General features: G+C 48.9%; 1 protein-coding gene across 1 annotated transcript in view; it reads right to left on the reverse strand.

The window, feature by feature from the left end:
- Window positions 1-13,748, reverse strand: part of Adam12 (ADAM metallopeptidase domain 12) — a 306,281-nt gene that overhangs the window by 39,873 nt on the left and 252,660 nt on the right. The window contains exon 12 of the mRNA XM_075972576.1: window positions 6,206-6,383. Within this exon, the coding sequence (XP_075828691.1) occupies window positions 6,206-6,383 (178 nt within the window). The remainder of the gene's footprint in view (window positions 1-6,205; window positions 6,384-13,748) is intronic.

The raw sequence follows: 13,748 nt of genomic DNA on the forward strand, positions 1-13,748 counted from the left end.
TGGCCCAGACCTGCTTTCCTTGGCCCAGGAGCAAAGTGTCTGGTAAGTGTTTGTGAACCAAGGAGTCTGCTGTTGCTAAGAGAAGTCAGGAGTCCTCAAGAGTCCTTCATGGGGGGAGGGTCTAGGGGAGGGAAGCCGGGAGCGCCTCAGGTCAGCAGCTCCCTGGGAATTCTTCCTGCAGGGCATGGTGCAGTGAGCTGTGTCAGAATCATCGAAGGGCTTGGAAATTGCTCATTTCAAAATACATGCATGGACAGGGCAGCGTTGGCACGGGCCTTTAATCCCGGCACTTGGGAGGCAGAGAGAGACAGGGGGATCTTTGTGAGTAAGAGGCTAACCTGGTCTATGGAGTGAGTTCCAGTACAGCCACAGATACACAGAGAAATGCCGTCTCAAAAACAAAACAAAATCCAAGCAAAACAAAATTAAAAACAAACAAAACAAAAAACCATGCATGGATGTGACCCTTACTCTTCAAGAGTGAACCCTTCTGAGACATAGGAGAGCAGCCCAATGGTACAGCACTTGTTTGGTGTATTTGTTTAAAAAAAATGGGGGGGGGGGGAGTCTACTTCTGATTTGGAGTATGCAGATGCACCAAGAGGAAAAACATTCAGGACAGTTCCCTGTGGTGTACCAGGTGGGTGAGGAGTAAACCCTTGTTTAGCAAAGGTAAGTCCTCGGCCTAGGATATTCTGGGGAGAGGACTGGGCATCAGAGTGAGGCTAAAGGGTGCTGGGGTAGGAGTTCTCATTTTATTTACTTTTTCCCCCTTCCCCCATCAGTCTTTCTTCCCTTCCCTCCCTCTCTCTCTCCCTCTCTCCCCCCTTTCCTTTTTGGCCACTCTCCCCCCTCCCTGACTTCTTTTCTCCTTTCTCTCTCCTTCCTTTCCTCTTATACTATTTTTTTTTTTAAATCAAGCCCAAGGACTCATGGATGCAAGGCAAGAACTTTACCAACTGGGCCATATCCTCAGCCTTCTTTCTTGTTTTGGGAGCTAAGGTCTCTGTGGGCCTGGCTGGCATGGTACTTCCTTTGTAGACAGGCTGGCCCCACCCCTTGGTGGGAGATCCCCCAGTCTCTTCTTCCTTAGTGTGAGGATTGGAGGATTATGCTACCACACCTGTCCCGAGCATGCCCATTTTCAGGGGATCTAAATACACACAAATTGAGCTGTATTATCCCCTCTGAAACAGAAGTGAAGAAGAAATTCAACTCCTTTAGAGACAGTGCACCACGTGAGCTCACGGCTTTCTGATAGAGACCGGGATCAACACCCTTTGCCTGTCTTAGCCAAAGGCCTGCACCCACTTGAGTAGCCAATCCCTGAAGCCCATGAGCTTTAGAGCCTCCTGGAAGCTTGGAATTTGTGCGATTTAGAAGAAAATGTCACAGAATGCTTAATGCCGCCCCAGATTTCAACATTCTTTAATTTTTGATGTATTCTGAAAAACTTACACCTGGCCGGCCAGCCAGCATGAAGCTAATCGTGTCCATGTCTAACAGTATAGTCGGTTACTCCTGAAAAATATCTCTCATGAATGAATTTCTTCTCGGTCTTATAGATGTAATTAATAAATCTGCCAGTGATTGGGAAGATGTAGGGCGCCCCCAGACACCTGCTCAGCATCTGCCACGGAGCCCCACAGACTGATCTCTCACGCAGTGTTTACGTTTGCTCCTACCATGCATACTTCCAAACTTGTTAAATTTTAAATCCGCTTGAGGACTCTGTAAACATCCGGGCCATGTAACGTACACAGTAAGATAAAGCTGCCAACCAGAAGTCAGTGCGGCGGCTTTCATGACAGGGAGGGTTTTCAGCTTATGGGCTTACAGCTCTATACAAGTTTAGAAATGTTTTCCCTCTTAAGGATCCCATTAATTGCATCCTGGACCAGTGCCCCTGGGTGTGCAGCAGCACCGCTCAGCTTGCTGTGGTCTTGGTGACTTCCCGAATGTTATAGGAGCTGAGCCGGAGACTTCCTTGCAATGCTGAGTTAAAGCGGTCATCTGATATCTGGGTCTAACACACTTGTGAGGGCTCCTCCTGCCACCCCTCAAATCACTTGTAATGTAAGCAGCAGCCCCAATGGGAAGGTAGCCAAGTGGAGCGACTTCAAAGGGGATCCATCACGTGAGAAAGATAATGACGTTTAAAAGACGTGCGAGGGACTGGTATCCTCTTGACTCTCAATGGGATGGGGCAGCGTTCCCAGCCTTGTGAGTTGGAAGGGCGGTTTATCAGGGAATCCTTAATACCTTCTACCAGAAGGTAAAAACAATTTTTTAACTACCTCAAATCTATTTATGTACTACCAGATTTCACAGAAGAGACAAATTCCTTGCCTATTGGTGCATTTACTATTTTAGTAGTCAGCAGGAAAGCAACAGAACCAATGAATGTCAGGTCTCCAAATAAAAAGAAGACCGTGTATAAGCACTAAATAGCCTTTCTTGGGCTGTGGGAAGCAGATGGAGATTCTTGGTCACTATGAGCTACAGTGCACTCTCCTAGACACAATGGAGCTTCTGGCAGTGAGGGAGCACATGCAGGCTTGTGTGCTGGTGTATGTCACACTGATCTGCCATTCCCTGTGTTTGGTGTGATTAGCAACAGAAGGAGTGTCTGCAGGACCTGGGCACAGGGGACCAGACAAAAGAGCCCAGGTAACAGGTTTGAATGGAAGTCTTGGGCAAAGAAGCTTAGTGTTCTTGTAAGCCTGGGGTTGTCTGAGAAGGGAGACTCAGTCAAGGGATTTCCAAGATCAGACTGGGCATGTCTGTAGGGGGTTGGCTTGACTGTGAGTTGATTTAGAATGGCTTAGCTCACTGTGGATAGTGCCCATTCCAGGTAGTTCTGGGCTGGAAAGGGAGGCTGTCTGAGCATGGTCCAGAGAGTGAGACCACAGGGGTGCTCCTCCTGGTTTCTGCTTCTGTTTTTCTTGCTTGAGTTCCTACCCTGACTCCTTTTAATGATGAACTGTGACCTGGAAATGTAAGCGGAGGAAATTCTTTCCTCCCCAAGTTACTTTTGGTCAGAACGTTTTAGCACAGCAAGAGTTAGAAACTAGGACACATGGCTAGGTACAATTGACATCTGAACCTAGACTTAAAACATAAAAAATACGTTAATATGACACAAGTGAGGCAAAAGGTTCACTATGATGTTAGCAAATTTCTAGGGAGGAAGAGCTTCAGATAAGGAGAAGGGAGTTTTCTTAAAATATCAAGAAACCTCTTTATGAAAAAAAGGAGAACCCTAACTATAGAAATACCAAGCTGGGAACTACATGCAAGAAGATTTTGGCTTTATCTAATGAGTTTGTCACAATCAACACAGTGTAGTGAGGTCCCTGGAGAGAGATCAAGCACCTATCCACGGCTGTGGGATTCTTCTGTGGAGATGGAGGAGCATGACATGAGTAGCTGGCAATAGGAACACAGGGATCCCCTGATACGTCAGTGCTGGTGGTGATGGCCGTGCTAGTGCTAGTGGTGAGGATGCTGGTGCTGGGGCAGTGCTGGTGGTGAGGATGCTGATGCTGGGGCAGTGCTGGTGGTGATGGCCAGGCTAGTGCTGGTGGTGAGGATGCTGATGCTGGGGCAGTGCTGGTGGTGAGGATGCTGATGCTGGGGCAGTGCTGGTGGTGAGGATGCTGATGCTGGGGCAGTGCTGGTGGTGAGGATGCTGATGCTGGGGCAGTGTTGGTGGTGAGGATGCTGATGCTGGGGCAGTGCTGGTGGTGAGGATGCTGATGCTGGGGCAGTGCTGGTGGTGAGGATGCTGATGCTGGTGCAGTGCTGGTGGTGAGGATGCTGATGCTGGGGCAGTGCTGGTGGTGAGGATGCTGATGCTGGGGCAGTGCTGGTGGTGAGGATGCTGATGCTGGGGCAGTGCTGGTGGTGAGGATGCTGGGGCAGTGCTGGTGGTGAGGATGCTGATGCTGGGGCAGTGCTGGTGGTGAGGATGCTGGGGCAGTGCTGGTGGTGATGGCCGTGCTAGTGCTGATGGTGAGGATGCTGATGTTGGTGCGGTGCTGGTGGTGATAACACTGAGGACGTTGGGTGATGATGGTCAGGATGTGATGACAGCAATGGTGATGATGCTGGTAGGGACACTGGTGTGGCAGCAATGGTCAGCGGGGTGGTGGTGCAGGTATGTTGGAGGTGAGGATGGCAGTTAATGGTACAGATGGCAGTGTGAGGATGGTGGTGTGGAGAGGATGAACATGGCAGTCATGGTACTTGTGGGCACAGAGACAGTGGTGGATGCTAATGAAGGCAGATGGGGTGGATAACTGCCAGCGGAGTCATTCCAAATCCCAGCGTTCATGATTCCAGGAAGAACCATCCGATTTACTTGCATTAATAAATTATTATAAGGCATTCAGATCAAAGACAAACCATCTTAAGTCAACATGGCCTCTCCTGAGAAATGTGGGTAATTTAAACTAATTGGGTTGTTTCTTTAAGCAATTAACAAGGCCTCCAAGGGACTTTTCTCCTTTGTACACGCTATCCCACGATGGCTTCACTTTTCCCTTTGCTAATCCTGAAGCCATTCGGTAAGACTATAATTAGGACTTGTTCCTAGCCGGCAACTGCTCCCTGCTCCCTGTGAGCAAAATTAACCACCGCTGTGGACAAGGCCATTATCACGGAGAAGTTCTTAGTTTGTCAAGGACACAAAACTATTTCTGTCTCTCCTCACTCCATCTGATTTCCCCTACCCCCAAGTGCTGTGCATTTTCTCTCAGAACCTGTGAGAGTAAGAGCGTTCCCGCTGGCACGGAGGAGCCTCCTCGGGGACTTAGAGACAGACTATGATAAAGATTCTATTATTCCTGTGATGAGCACATGAATATATGAGCTGCTTAGGCTTCCTGCCCCGGCTTCCCTTGTTTCCTGGGCATGGTATTCCCAAGGAGCCCTCTGAGATGCTGGTTTCTTGAGCCATTGTGAAGCTACCTAAGGACCTGCACCAGACCTGTCTCCCACTCTGGCTTGCATATGTCCTCATGGAAGGAGCCCCATCTTAGTTGCTCTGCAAACCCCGGGCTTTGATTTACTCCAAATACCATCTCCTCCACGTTGTGTGGGGGGCACTTGTCAAGGCTAGTCTAGGGCCTAGCGGGACTTAGGAGCCCTTAGAAGCTAGACTCGCATGCGAGGTAGTAGTGTTCTCTTTGTTGTTCTTTCTCAAGACTATTTAGGGAGGGAAAATGACTTACATGTTTTATGTTTACCAGCTTTATCTTGGGCCTATACAAATGAGAAACTTCCCAGAGATTGGTGGGAAAGCAGGGTTCAAGAAGGTTACTGCTGGTTGTAAACGCTGGCTGCTTTTTCTTGTTGCTTCCGAGCACTAACAAGCTGAACGGCTGGATCCTCTGGAGCCTCAGCTGTGCACACAGAGGAGGCTGAAGAACAATCTCAGCTAGACAGAAAGCGCCCAGCTCAGCGCTGCTTAGCCACGCTTCCCGTCCACAGCAGGCTTTGCAAAGAGAAAGGCCTGGGACTTAGGAACCCCCAGAAGCTAGACTCCTGGGGCTTTGCTTTCCAAGAAACTCTGAGCTAACTGCTTTTTATTGTTCGCATCCTCATCACCCTAAGAATGGAAGCATCCTTCAACAGAGGAGAAGGCACTCCCTTGTTAAAACCTAGCGATACAGCCAACTCTGTACATGGCTAACGCTCCAGAAAGCCACCCACAAGGGGAGCTATTCCAAGGTAGCCATATGGGACTCTTCCAGAGAATCTCGATTATAGCAGCATCCACACTACCAACTCATTATCTCCCTCTCTTCCCCCACGCGTGTGTAGGCCAGAGATCAGCATCAAGTATCCTTGCTCCAGTTCGCCACTTATTTTGTGTGTGTGTGGGAACGGCTAAGATCTCTCACTGGGACTTCTGGGTCTCAGCCATTGGATGAGGCTGACTGGCTGGTATGTTTCTGGGATCTGCACATCTCTGCCTCTCCGGAGCTGGGACTGCAGGCACACACCACCACTCCCAGCTTTTCCATGAGGGCTTTTAGGAACTCAGGTTTTCCTGGCTGCATGGCAAGCCCCTTACCAAGTGAGCTATCTCTCTAGTCTTTTGCCCATTTCCAGCATGTTCATTTTGCTGCCTGAGCTCGATCAAGCTCCCCCTCCTCCCGGGCAGAGGCAACAGTAGATACCACGGAGAGGGTCCCCTTACCTCTGGTTCCCCGCAGTCACACTCTTCTCCCTCTTCCACGTAGCCATTTCCACACTTCCGGCCCCCAAAGGCCTGCTTGACCTCTGGCAGGTTGAAGAGGCACATCCCCATTCCCTTCTCCAGGCTAGTCTCCAGGTCTTTCCTGCTACAGCTGCTGAACACCATGGGGAACGGGAACCTGGGAAGGAAAGGCCTCAGTGAGTCACAGGCCCCAGTGGCCTTCTCTGCCCTCAGGGTCTTTGGCCCAGGATGCCTCCTGGTAGTGATGTACAGCTGTTCACAGCTATGTCAATGAACAGAGTTTGCTTAAACACAGCTGTCAAGACAGTCCTGGCATTCATTCCCATACGGTGAGGAAGAAGGGCTTTGTCAAAAGAGAAGGGATCTTGTGGTCGTTTCATAGCAATAGCTTTGGACATAGTCATATCACAGTGCTATTAATAGTTCTTCAGGGAGGCTGTATTTGTTACTTTTCTATTGCTGTGATAAAACACCATGACCAAGGCAGCCTATAAAAGAAATAATTTTAATTGGGCTTATGGTTTCAGAGGTTAGAGCCCATAAGGGTGGAGTAAGGGTGTGATGGCACGAACAGCTGAGAGCTCCCATCTGGAGCCATAGGCAGGGGTGTGATGGCAGGAACAGCTGAGAGCTCCCATCTGCAGCCACAGGCAGGGGTGTGATGGCAGGAACAGCTGAGAGCTCCCATCTGCAGCCACAGGCAGGAGGCAGAGAGAGGTAAAGGGAGAGAGGGGGAGAGAGGGAGAGAGAGAGAGAGAGACAGAGACAGAGACAGAGACACAGAGAGAGAGAGAGAGACAGAGACAGAGACACACACACAGAGAGAGAGAGAGAGAGAGACAGAGACAGAGACAGAGACACACACACACACACAGAGAGAGAGAGAGAGAGAGAGAGAGAGAGAGAGAGAGAGAGAGAGGAGACAGAAAGACAGAGAGACAAAGACAGAGAGACAGACAGAGACAGACTGGGAACAGCAAGCATGTTCTATACCTCAAAGCCCACCTTCAGGGACACATCTCTTCCAACAAGGCCACACCTTCTAATCCTTCCCAAACAGTTCTACCAACTGGGGACCAAGTATGCAAACCTATGAACCTACTGAGGCCATTCTTAGCCAAACCACCCCAGAGGTGATGCTGTAGGAAATGAAGTCTTAGGGTCTAGAATTTATAACAAGGACATACATCATGTCTTTATTGGTATATGCAAAGAGGATAATGGAACACATGATGGTGCTTATTGGCTCCATGGGTCCAGGGGACATGTGGTCTGTCCTACCGTAGATCAGGTTGGTACTGGCATTTATGCCTGAGAAGAAAAGTCACTGTCTTTTCCCTGGCACAGCTTTAAGCAAATGGAGGTGCTCTTGCCTTGCCTATAAATTCCAGGGCTACAATGGGTGTGGTGTGGTCAGTCAGAGTGCTGGTCCCTTTCTGGGGATTAGAGAAGTTGTCCAGGCACTTGGCACCCACGTGGACATTGTGACTAACTCTTGGCAGTGGGCTGCACACAGAAGCGATGCTGGTGCTGAACTGACTATTCCTCCCTTACGACTTCCTTCCCCTCTCTCCAATGACCAAGAGCTGGAGGAGCTGCATGTAGCACCCGGTCCTGATTCCCAGAGAGAGAAAAACCTAGAGCTCCCGAGTGTTCACTGGGATGGAGACACCATGTGAGCTGCAGAGAACTGGGAATCCTTTCCTACAGCAGCTGGGGTTATGGGTATGGGTTAGCGAGTCCCCAGGGCTCATATACTTCTGTTACTAGGAGGTGAGGGGCCTTGCACAAGTGGGGCCTCCTGGAAGGAGGGGTGCCACCACCAGAAGGAAAGGAGCTCCTGAAAGACCCTGACTAGTTCTCACTAGAATGAGACATCAAAAGAATAAGCTTGCCTTCAGAATCAGTTTTGCTTCTTGTCTTGCCACGTGACTGCTTCCTCTTGCATGCTTTTTGCCACCGTGATACTTTTAGCCATGAGGCCTGTACCAGGGTGATACCATGTCTCTGAACAAGCTCTAAACTATATGCTGAATAAACCTCTTTTTTTTATGTACTATGCACCCTCAAACACTTTGTGATAGCAACAGAACACAGACTAATATAGTTGCCCAGCACAGAGCGTACCGTTCTCTCTTACACGAGCCTTTTTCTGATCTCTTGAGGCACTGAAGACAAGGACAGGCCTGCCAGAAACCTCGAAGGTTTTATGACTTAGCGAAGAAGCAAGCCTACTGTCCAGCATGCCCAGGCGTACCTCCCCATGGAGACAGTTGCAAGATGACGTTCTTGTTGGATCTCAATCAGCTGGCCAGACTGACACAAGCAGCTACATCTCTCTAAATATGGCAGAGAAACTGCCACATCATGACTTAGTTTGGTAACATCTCTGGGTCCTGAGGGTTCATGCAGCCAAGCTGATGACACCATCCCTCCGCCCCTCCCCTATCGCTCACTCTTAGGTTAACCGGAGTATAAGTCAAACCACAAATAAACAAATGAAGTCGAGTCTGGCTCTGCTGGATGGGAAGATAAGTTGAGACTGATGAGCAGGGCTGTGACAAGAGTTTCCTTGGGACTCTTATTAAGTCTCCTTGCAGATAGATTATCGCTGGTATTACAATACTGCGGGAAAGCTCCAGTGAACAACAGAGTATTACATTTTCATTTTAGAAAGGTTTGGTGTGGAAGAGGCCAGGGCATTACACAAGGCTCTGAGGGCAGCTCTCCTTTGCAAAGAAGCTTGGCTAAGGACCAGTTCAGGCCCTTTCTTCCTTTTGAGAGCACCCCTCCCTGAGGATGCTGGGGCCTGTAGTTCATTCTTTGACATACATAGTTAGGTACTGTGGTGACATACTGTGACCAGCTCCCTCTAGAAGAGAGCAGTCTCTGGAGAGTGCCCAAGTCAATTAGAAAATACTCCAGGAGAAGTTGAGGGGGAGGGTTTGGTGATGAGGAAGAGATAGAGTGTTGCAGAGATGGCTCGGTTGGTAAAGAGCTCACAATACAAGTGGGGGGACCTCAGGTCAGATCCCCAGAACCTATATGATGCAGTAGTGTGTGCCTCTCGTCCCAGTACTCCCATGATAAGAAGGGGGGCAGAGACAAGAGAATCTCCAGGAGCCTGTGGGCCAGGTAGCCTGTGTTCAGTAGAAAGCCAAGTGATCCTGTTTCAAACACGGTGGCAAGTAAGGACCAAGACTCAAGGCCGTCCACTGACTTTCAGACATCAATTCCTTAGGGTGCCTTGGTTGGAACCACAAAACTTCACTGTCCTCTGAGATACCAGGCAAGGTTTAATAAAGTTGCTGACCCTGAGGGGTCACTCACACACTTCACAGAGGTCACCCTTACCCCAAAGCTTTGGCATCCTGGCCTTTCTAGTCTAGCTCAATAAAACTCCCAGGGACTTCTGGCCATGGCTCCCTGCTCCTCCTCCAACCTGGGGTCTTTTGGCCATCTCCAGTGCCAATAACCCTTTCTCAAGTAATTTTTCCTTTTCTTTGGTACCGGGTAGTAACCAGGCATGGCAGGCAAATGTTCCAACTCTGAGCCACTTGACAGAGGGCTCTGATAACATCCCCATCTATGGTACAGTTCTTTGGAGGACAGAGATGGGGCTGAGGGACATTTTCTGCCTGGAGACAGTTTTTCCTGATTCATCTTTTTTGTGATTTCTCCTGGAAGGGACCATTGACTATTTCATTCTGATGGATTATTCTTGAACCTTCTTTGGGCAGTTAGGGGAAGAAAAGCAATGTGACCCTATCATGCAGTTATTCTGAAAATATTCACACTAAGGAGGTATCAGGCTTATTGAAGACTTTGGGGGCAGAGAAGTGCAGCACGCACGCACGCACGCACACACACACACACGCACACACACACACACACACACACACACACACACACACACACACACACAGATGTCAAGGTTTTTTCCAGCAGGCAGAGAGGTAAGGACATCCAGGAACAAAGTATCCCATTACGAAGGAAGATATTGAAGAGAATAAGTAATGGAGATGCACACTGTGCTAAGGGAGAGGGTAGATCCCCCAAGGAGAGCTCACTGTTAAGGGAGAAAATGAGCCACTCCAAAGGGCAAGATGAAAAGAGCGTGGACACATCCTGGAAAGGGCTCGCCATGGGAGTGGGCAACAGTTCTCTTGGTGGAATATCCATCAGTGAAAAGGCAGATGCACACATTTAGAAGCAGCTCCTTCTCCAGAAAAGCACCCCCAGCCAGTCCTTGTCATTTATAGCCAAGGACAAAGTCCTGCTATGGTGAGAAGACACCAGAGTGTCCTTACCCACGGTGCCTTGCCAGTCTGTTTTACAAATACATTCTCTCATCTCTTCAGGCAACAAAGATGATATGGGCCAGCCTGCCAGAAACCCAGAAGGGTTTGCGACGTCGTGAGGAGGCCGGCCTAGTGTCTCGCATACCCAGGAGTTACCTCCCCGTAGAGACATTTAGAGGATGGCAATATAATGTCACAGCGTCGATGGAGGCACTTTCCTTTTCCCAACTTTCAGCAGACTACATTTTCCCTAAGCCACTAAGGTGCTCAGTGGATAGTGTTCAGTGCTAAGAAAGCATCAAAACTTAAAGCTGATGGACCCTGACCTCCACTCCCCACACAAAATTTAATAATCTGAAGTTCTTTCAGGTCTCAGAAGAGAAGGGATATTGAACAGAACCAGAATATTAGATTGTTCTCATTACAGTACTATTCTGATCTACACATATCAGAATATTTTTTCCACCTCACAGGGCCATTGAGTGCTTAGCACTGAGGACTACTGGTTCATGCAGTCATGATTTTCTTGATTACTAGTATGAACGACAAGCCAGTGAACCCTGAGACAGGCTTAGAATCTGTTCTCGGTGGCACAGCAGGGCCTGTGGTGTGACCACTGATGGAGGCTGTCACTGTGGTTTAGCCATACTAGGGAACCGAAGCTCAGAATGCTCAGCAAGGCCACGTGTGTCCCTGCTTCCTGGCCTGCTGCCTTGGAACTTTCTCTGATGGCAGATGCTGATCTGGAAGCTAGCTTCCCAACTCCCAGTTATTTGCTCACCCACTTGCGAAGCTGTAGTGATATTTCATCTGTATTTTTAATAAATAAAGCTTGTCTGAAGTTCAAAGAGCAAAACAGTTGCACCGACCAGCCGTACAGACCAGACAGTGGTGACACACACCTTTAATCCCAGTGACCACATTAGTTTGCCATATAAACCGGGTGGTAGCGGTGCACGCCTTTAATTCCAGCCCTAGAGACGGGAGGAGACAGCTCTCAGACACAGTCTCATTCTGAGATTCTAGGAGGCAGGATCGCTACTTTGGACTGAAATAGAGGTAAGAGCAAGTGGCTGGTTGTTTTGCTTTTCTGACCTTCAGGTTGAACCCCAGTTTCGGTCTCTGGGTTGTTATTAATCATGCTATAGGAAGTAGTTGGCAACTGTCTATCCTACTCTAAACTGAGGAGATGACAATTCAGACATGGCCTGAGTACTGCCCAGTGTTATTCAGGATGAAGTCTTGAATAACAAGTCCCATTCCTAGCTGACTTCCTCATGCCTCCTCCATCTTTCCAACCATTTCTCTACGCTCTGTAGGATTCCCAGGAAATGGTCCTAGAATTAGGGTACATGGTTATTTGTGACACATATGGGGGGGGACCACGGGTTAATTTTGTCAACTGAGCATTGTTTTGCCTGGCATAATATTCCCATTACAAGGTGATAAATTTACTAGTCACTGAGTGGATATTTGTCTAACTATCCATTCAAAGCAATCCCAGGAGAATATTGTCCTCATTTGCAAAGGGATGCATATCTAGTTAGGGGCTGACAGGCACTGGGTTTGAGCAAGTCTTCTGATTCCACGTTCAGTGATTAGACACTGCCGTTACCCGCAGTCAGCATCGGGGTCCCTGTGGTGAATGGCTGAAGTGCAGCCAGCGATCCGCATACACTTGATGGCCAGCCTCAGAGGCTTGGGACTCACCTGCCTACACCCCAACATGTGCCTAGGCCAGTGGTTCTCAGAGTGTGGTCGCAGTGTTAACATTGCATTAAGAGTGCAACTCCCAGGCCCTGTCCTATCACAGACTGGGGTGATGAAGGAGGATCCCAACACCTGCGTCCTCCCAGGGGCGCAGCTTACTGGATACAAAATTCACAACACAGGAAATTCACCTTTTAAGTCACTTTAAATTTACCATTTAGTGATCCTTAGTTCACAGGCAACCTTGTAGGACCTCAGTCAGTATGTACTTCTGGAACATTCTCTTTATTACTATCCTAGCTACCTTCAGCTGCCATCTCGACATGGTCTAGGGTCATCGGAGGGAGTGTTCATAGGGGGATTGCCCAGATCACCCTGGCCTGTGGCCGTGCTTGTGGGAGATTATCTTGATTATGATGCACGTGGGCGGGCTCCACCCACTGTGGGCAGCATCATCCCTAGACAGGTGAACCTGAGCTTTATGAGAAAGGAGGCTGAGCATGAGCCAGTAATCAGTGCTCCTTTCTGGTTCCTGCCTTGGCTTATCTCAAATGTGGACTGGTATCTGCAAGTGTGAACTAAAACTAGTCCTCTCTTCTCCCAAATGGGTCTGTGTCAAGAGTGTTCTATCGGAGCCACGGGCCAGCAAAGCAGAACCACCACTCACCCCCACGGCTGTTCCGTAGTCACTTGTGTTCATGGCCTGGAGGAAGCGGCCCACACTGTGACCCCTTGTGCTGCTGCTTCTTGCTCATAGCCTAGTGCTCCAAGGCTCATCCACACTGTAGCATACATCAGCCCAACATCCCTTTCTGGGGCTCAAAGATTGTTCCATGGTGAGACAGCACTCTATCTGGTTATCACTAGATGGCCCAAGAGAGGCTGGTTTATGTTTGAAAACTCCTCGCCTACGATCTGGGTTCATGTCCTAAGGATACCAAGTGGAGCAACCCACACCTACTTGTGTGGTCACAGGAGCACAGTGCAGGTTCCTGAGTGCACCCTTCCTGTGCTCTGCTCTGATGCCGTTCTGGTAGACACCATGGTGCCATTTTCTGAGAAACACTGGACAGCATTTGGAAGACCTTATTGATCATGGACTTAAACTTCCCTAAGTATCTGCCTGTCTCAAGACAAACCCAAATCTGGAATGAGTCTGAAAATATTAAGAATCCCAGCAACATTGGTGAAGTTAAGGACATCATTAACCCTAGCCCTTGGGAGGCAGAGACAGGTGGATCTCTATGAGTACAAGATCAGCCTGGTCTACGTAGTAAGTTCCCGGAGAGCCAAGAAGACTACAGAGAAAGATCCTATCTCAAAAACAGAACAAAATATAACTTCAGTAATACTTGGGTCCTTGCTCTGCATACAAATTAGGTGCAAGGTGGTGTCTGTAAACAGAGAGATGCTCCCTTCCACCTGCTCCAAGAGCCAGCATCCTAATTCTGTCTTCCCCTCACCTGTAGTTTTGCTTTCTTACTCAGGAGCCTTATTCCCTGGAGCTCCAA

This window comes from Microtus pennsylvanicus, chromosome 5 (genome assembly GCF_037038515.1).
Source record: "Microtus pennsylvanicus isolate mMicPen1 chromosome 5, mMicPen1.hap1, whole genome shotgun sequence".
NCBI lineage: Eukaryota > Metazoa > Chordata > Mammalia > Rodentia > Cricetidae > Microtus > Microtus pennsylvanicus.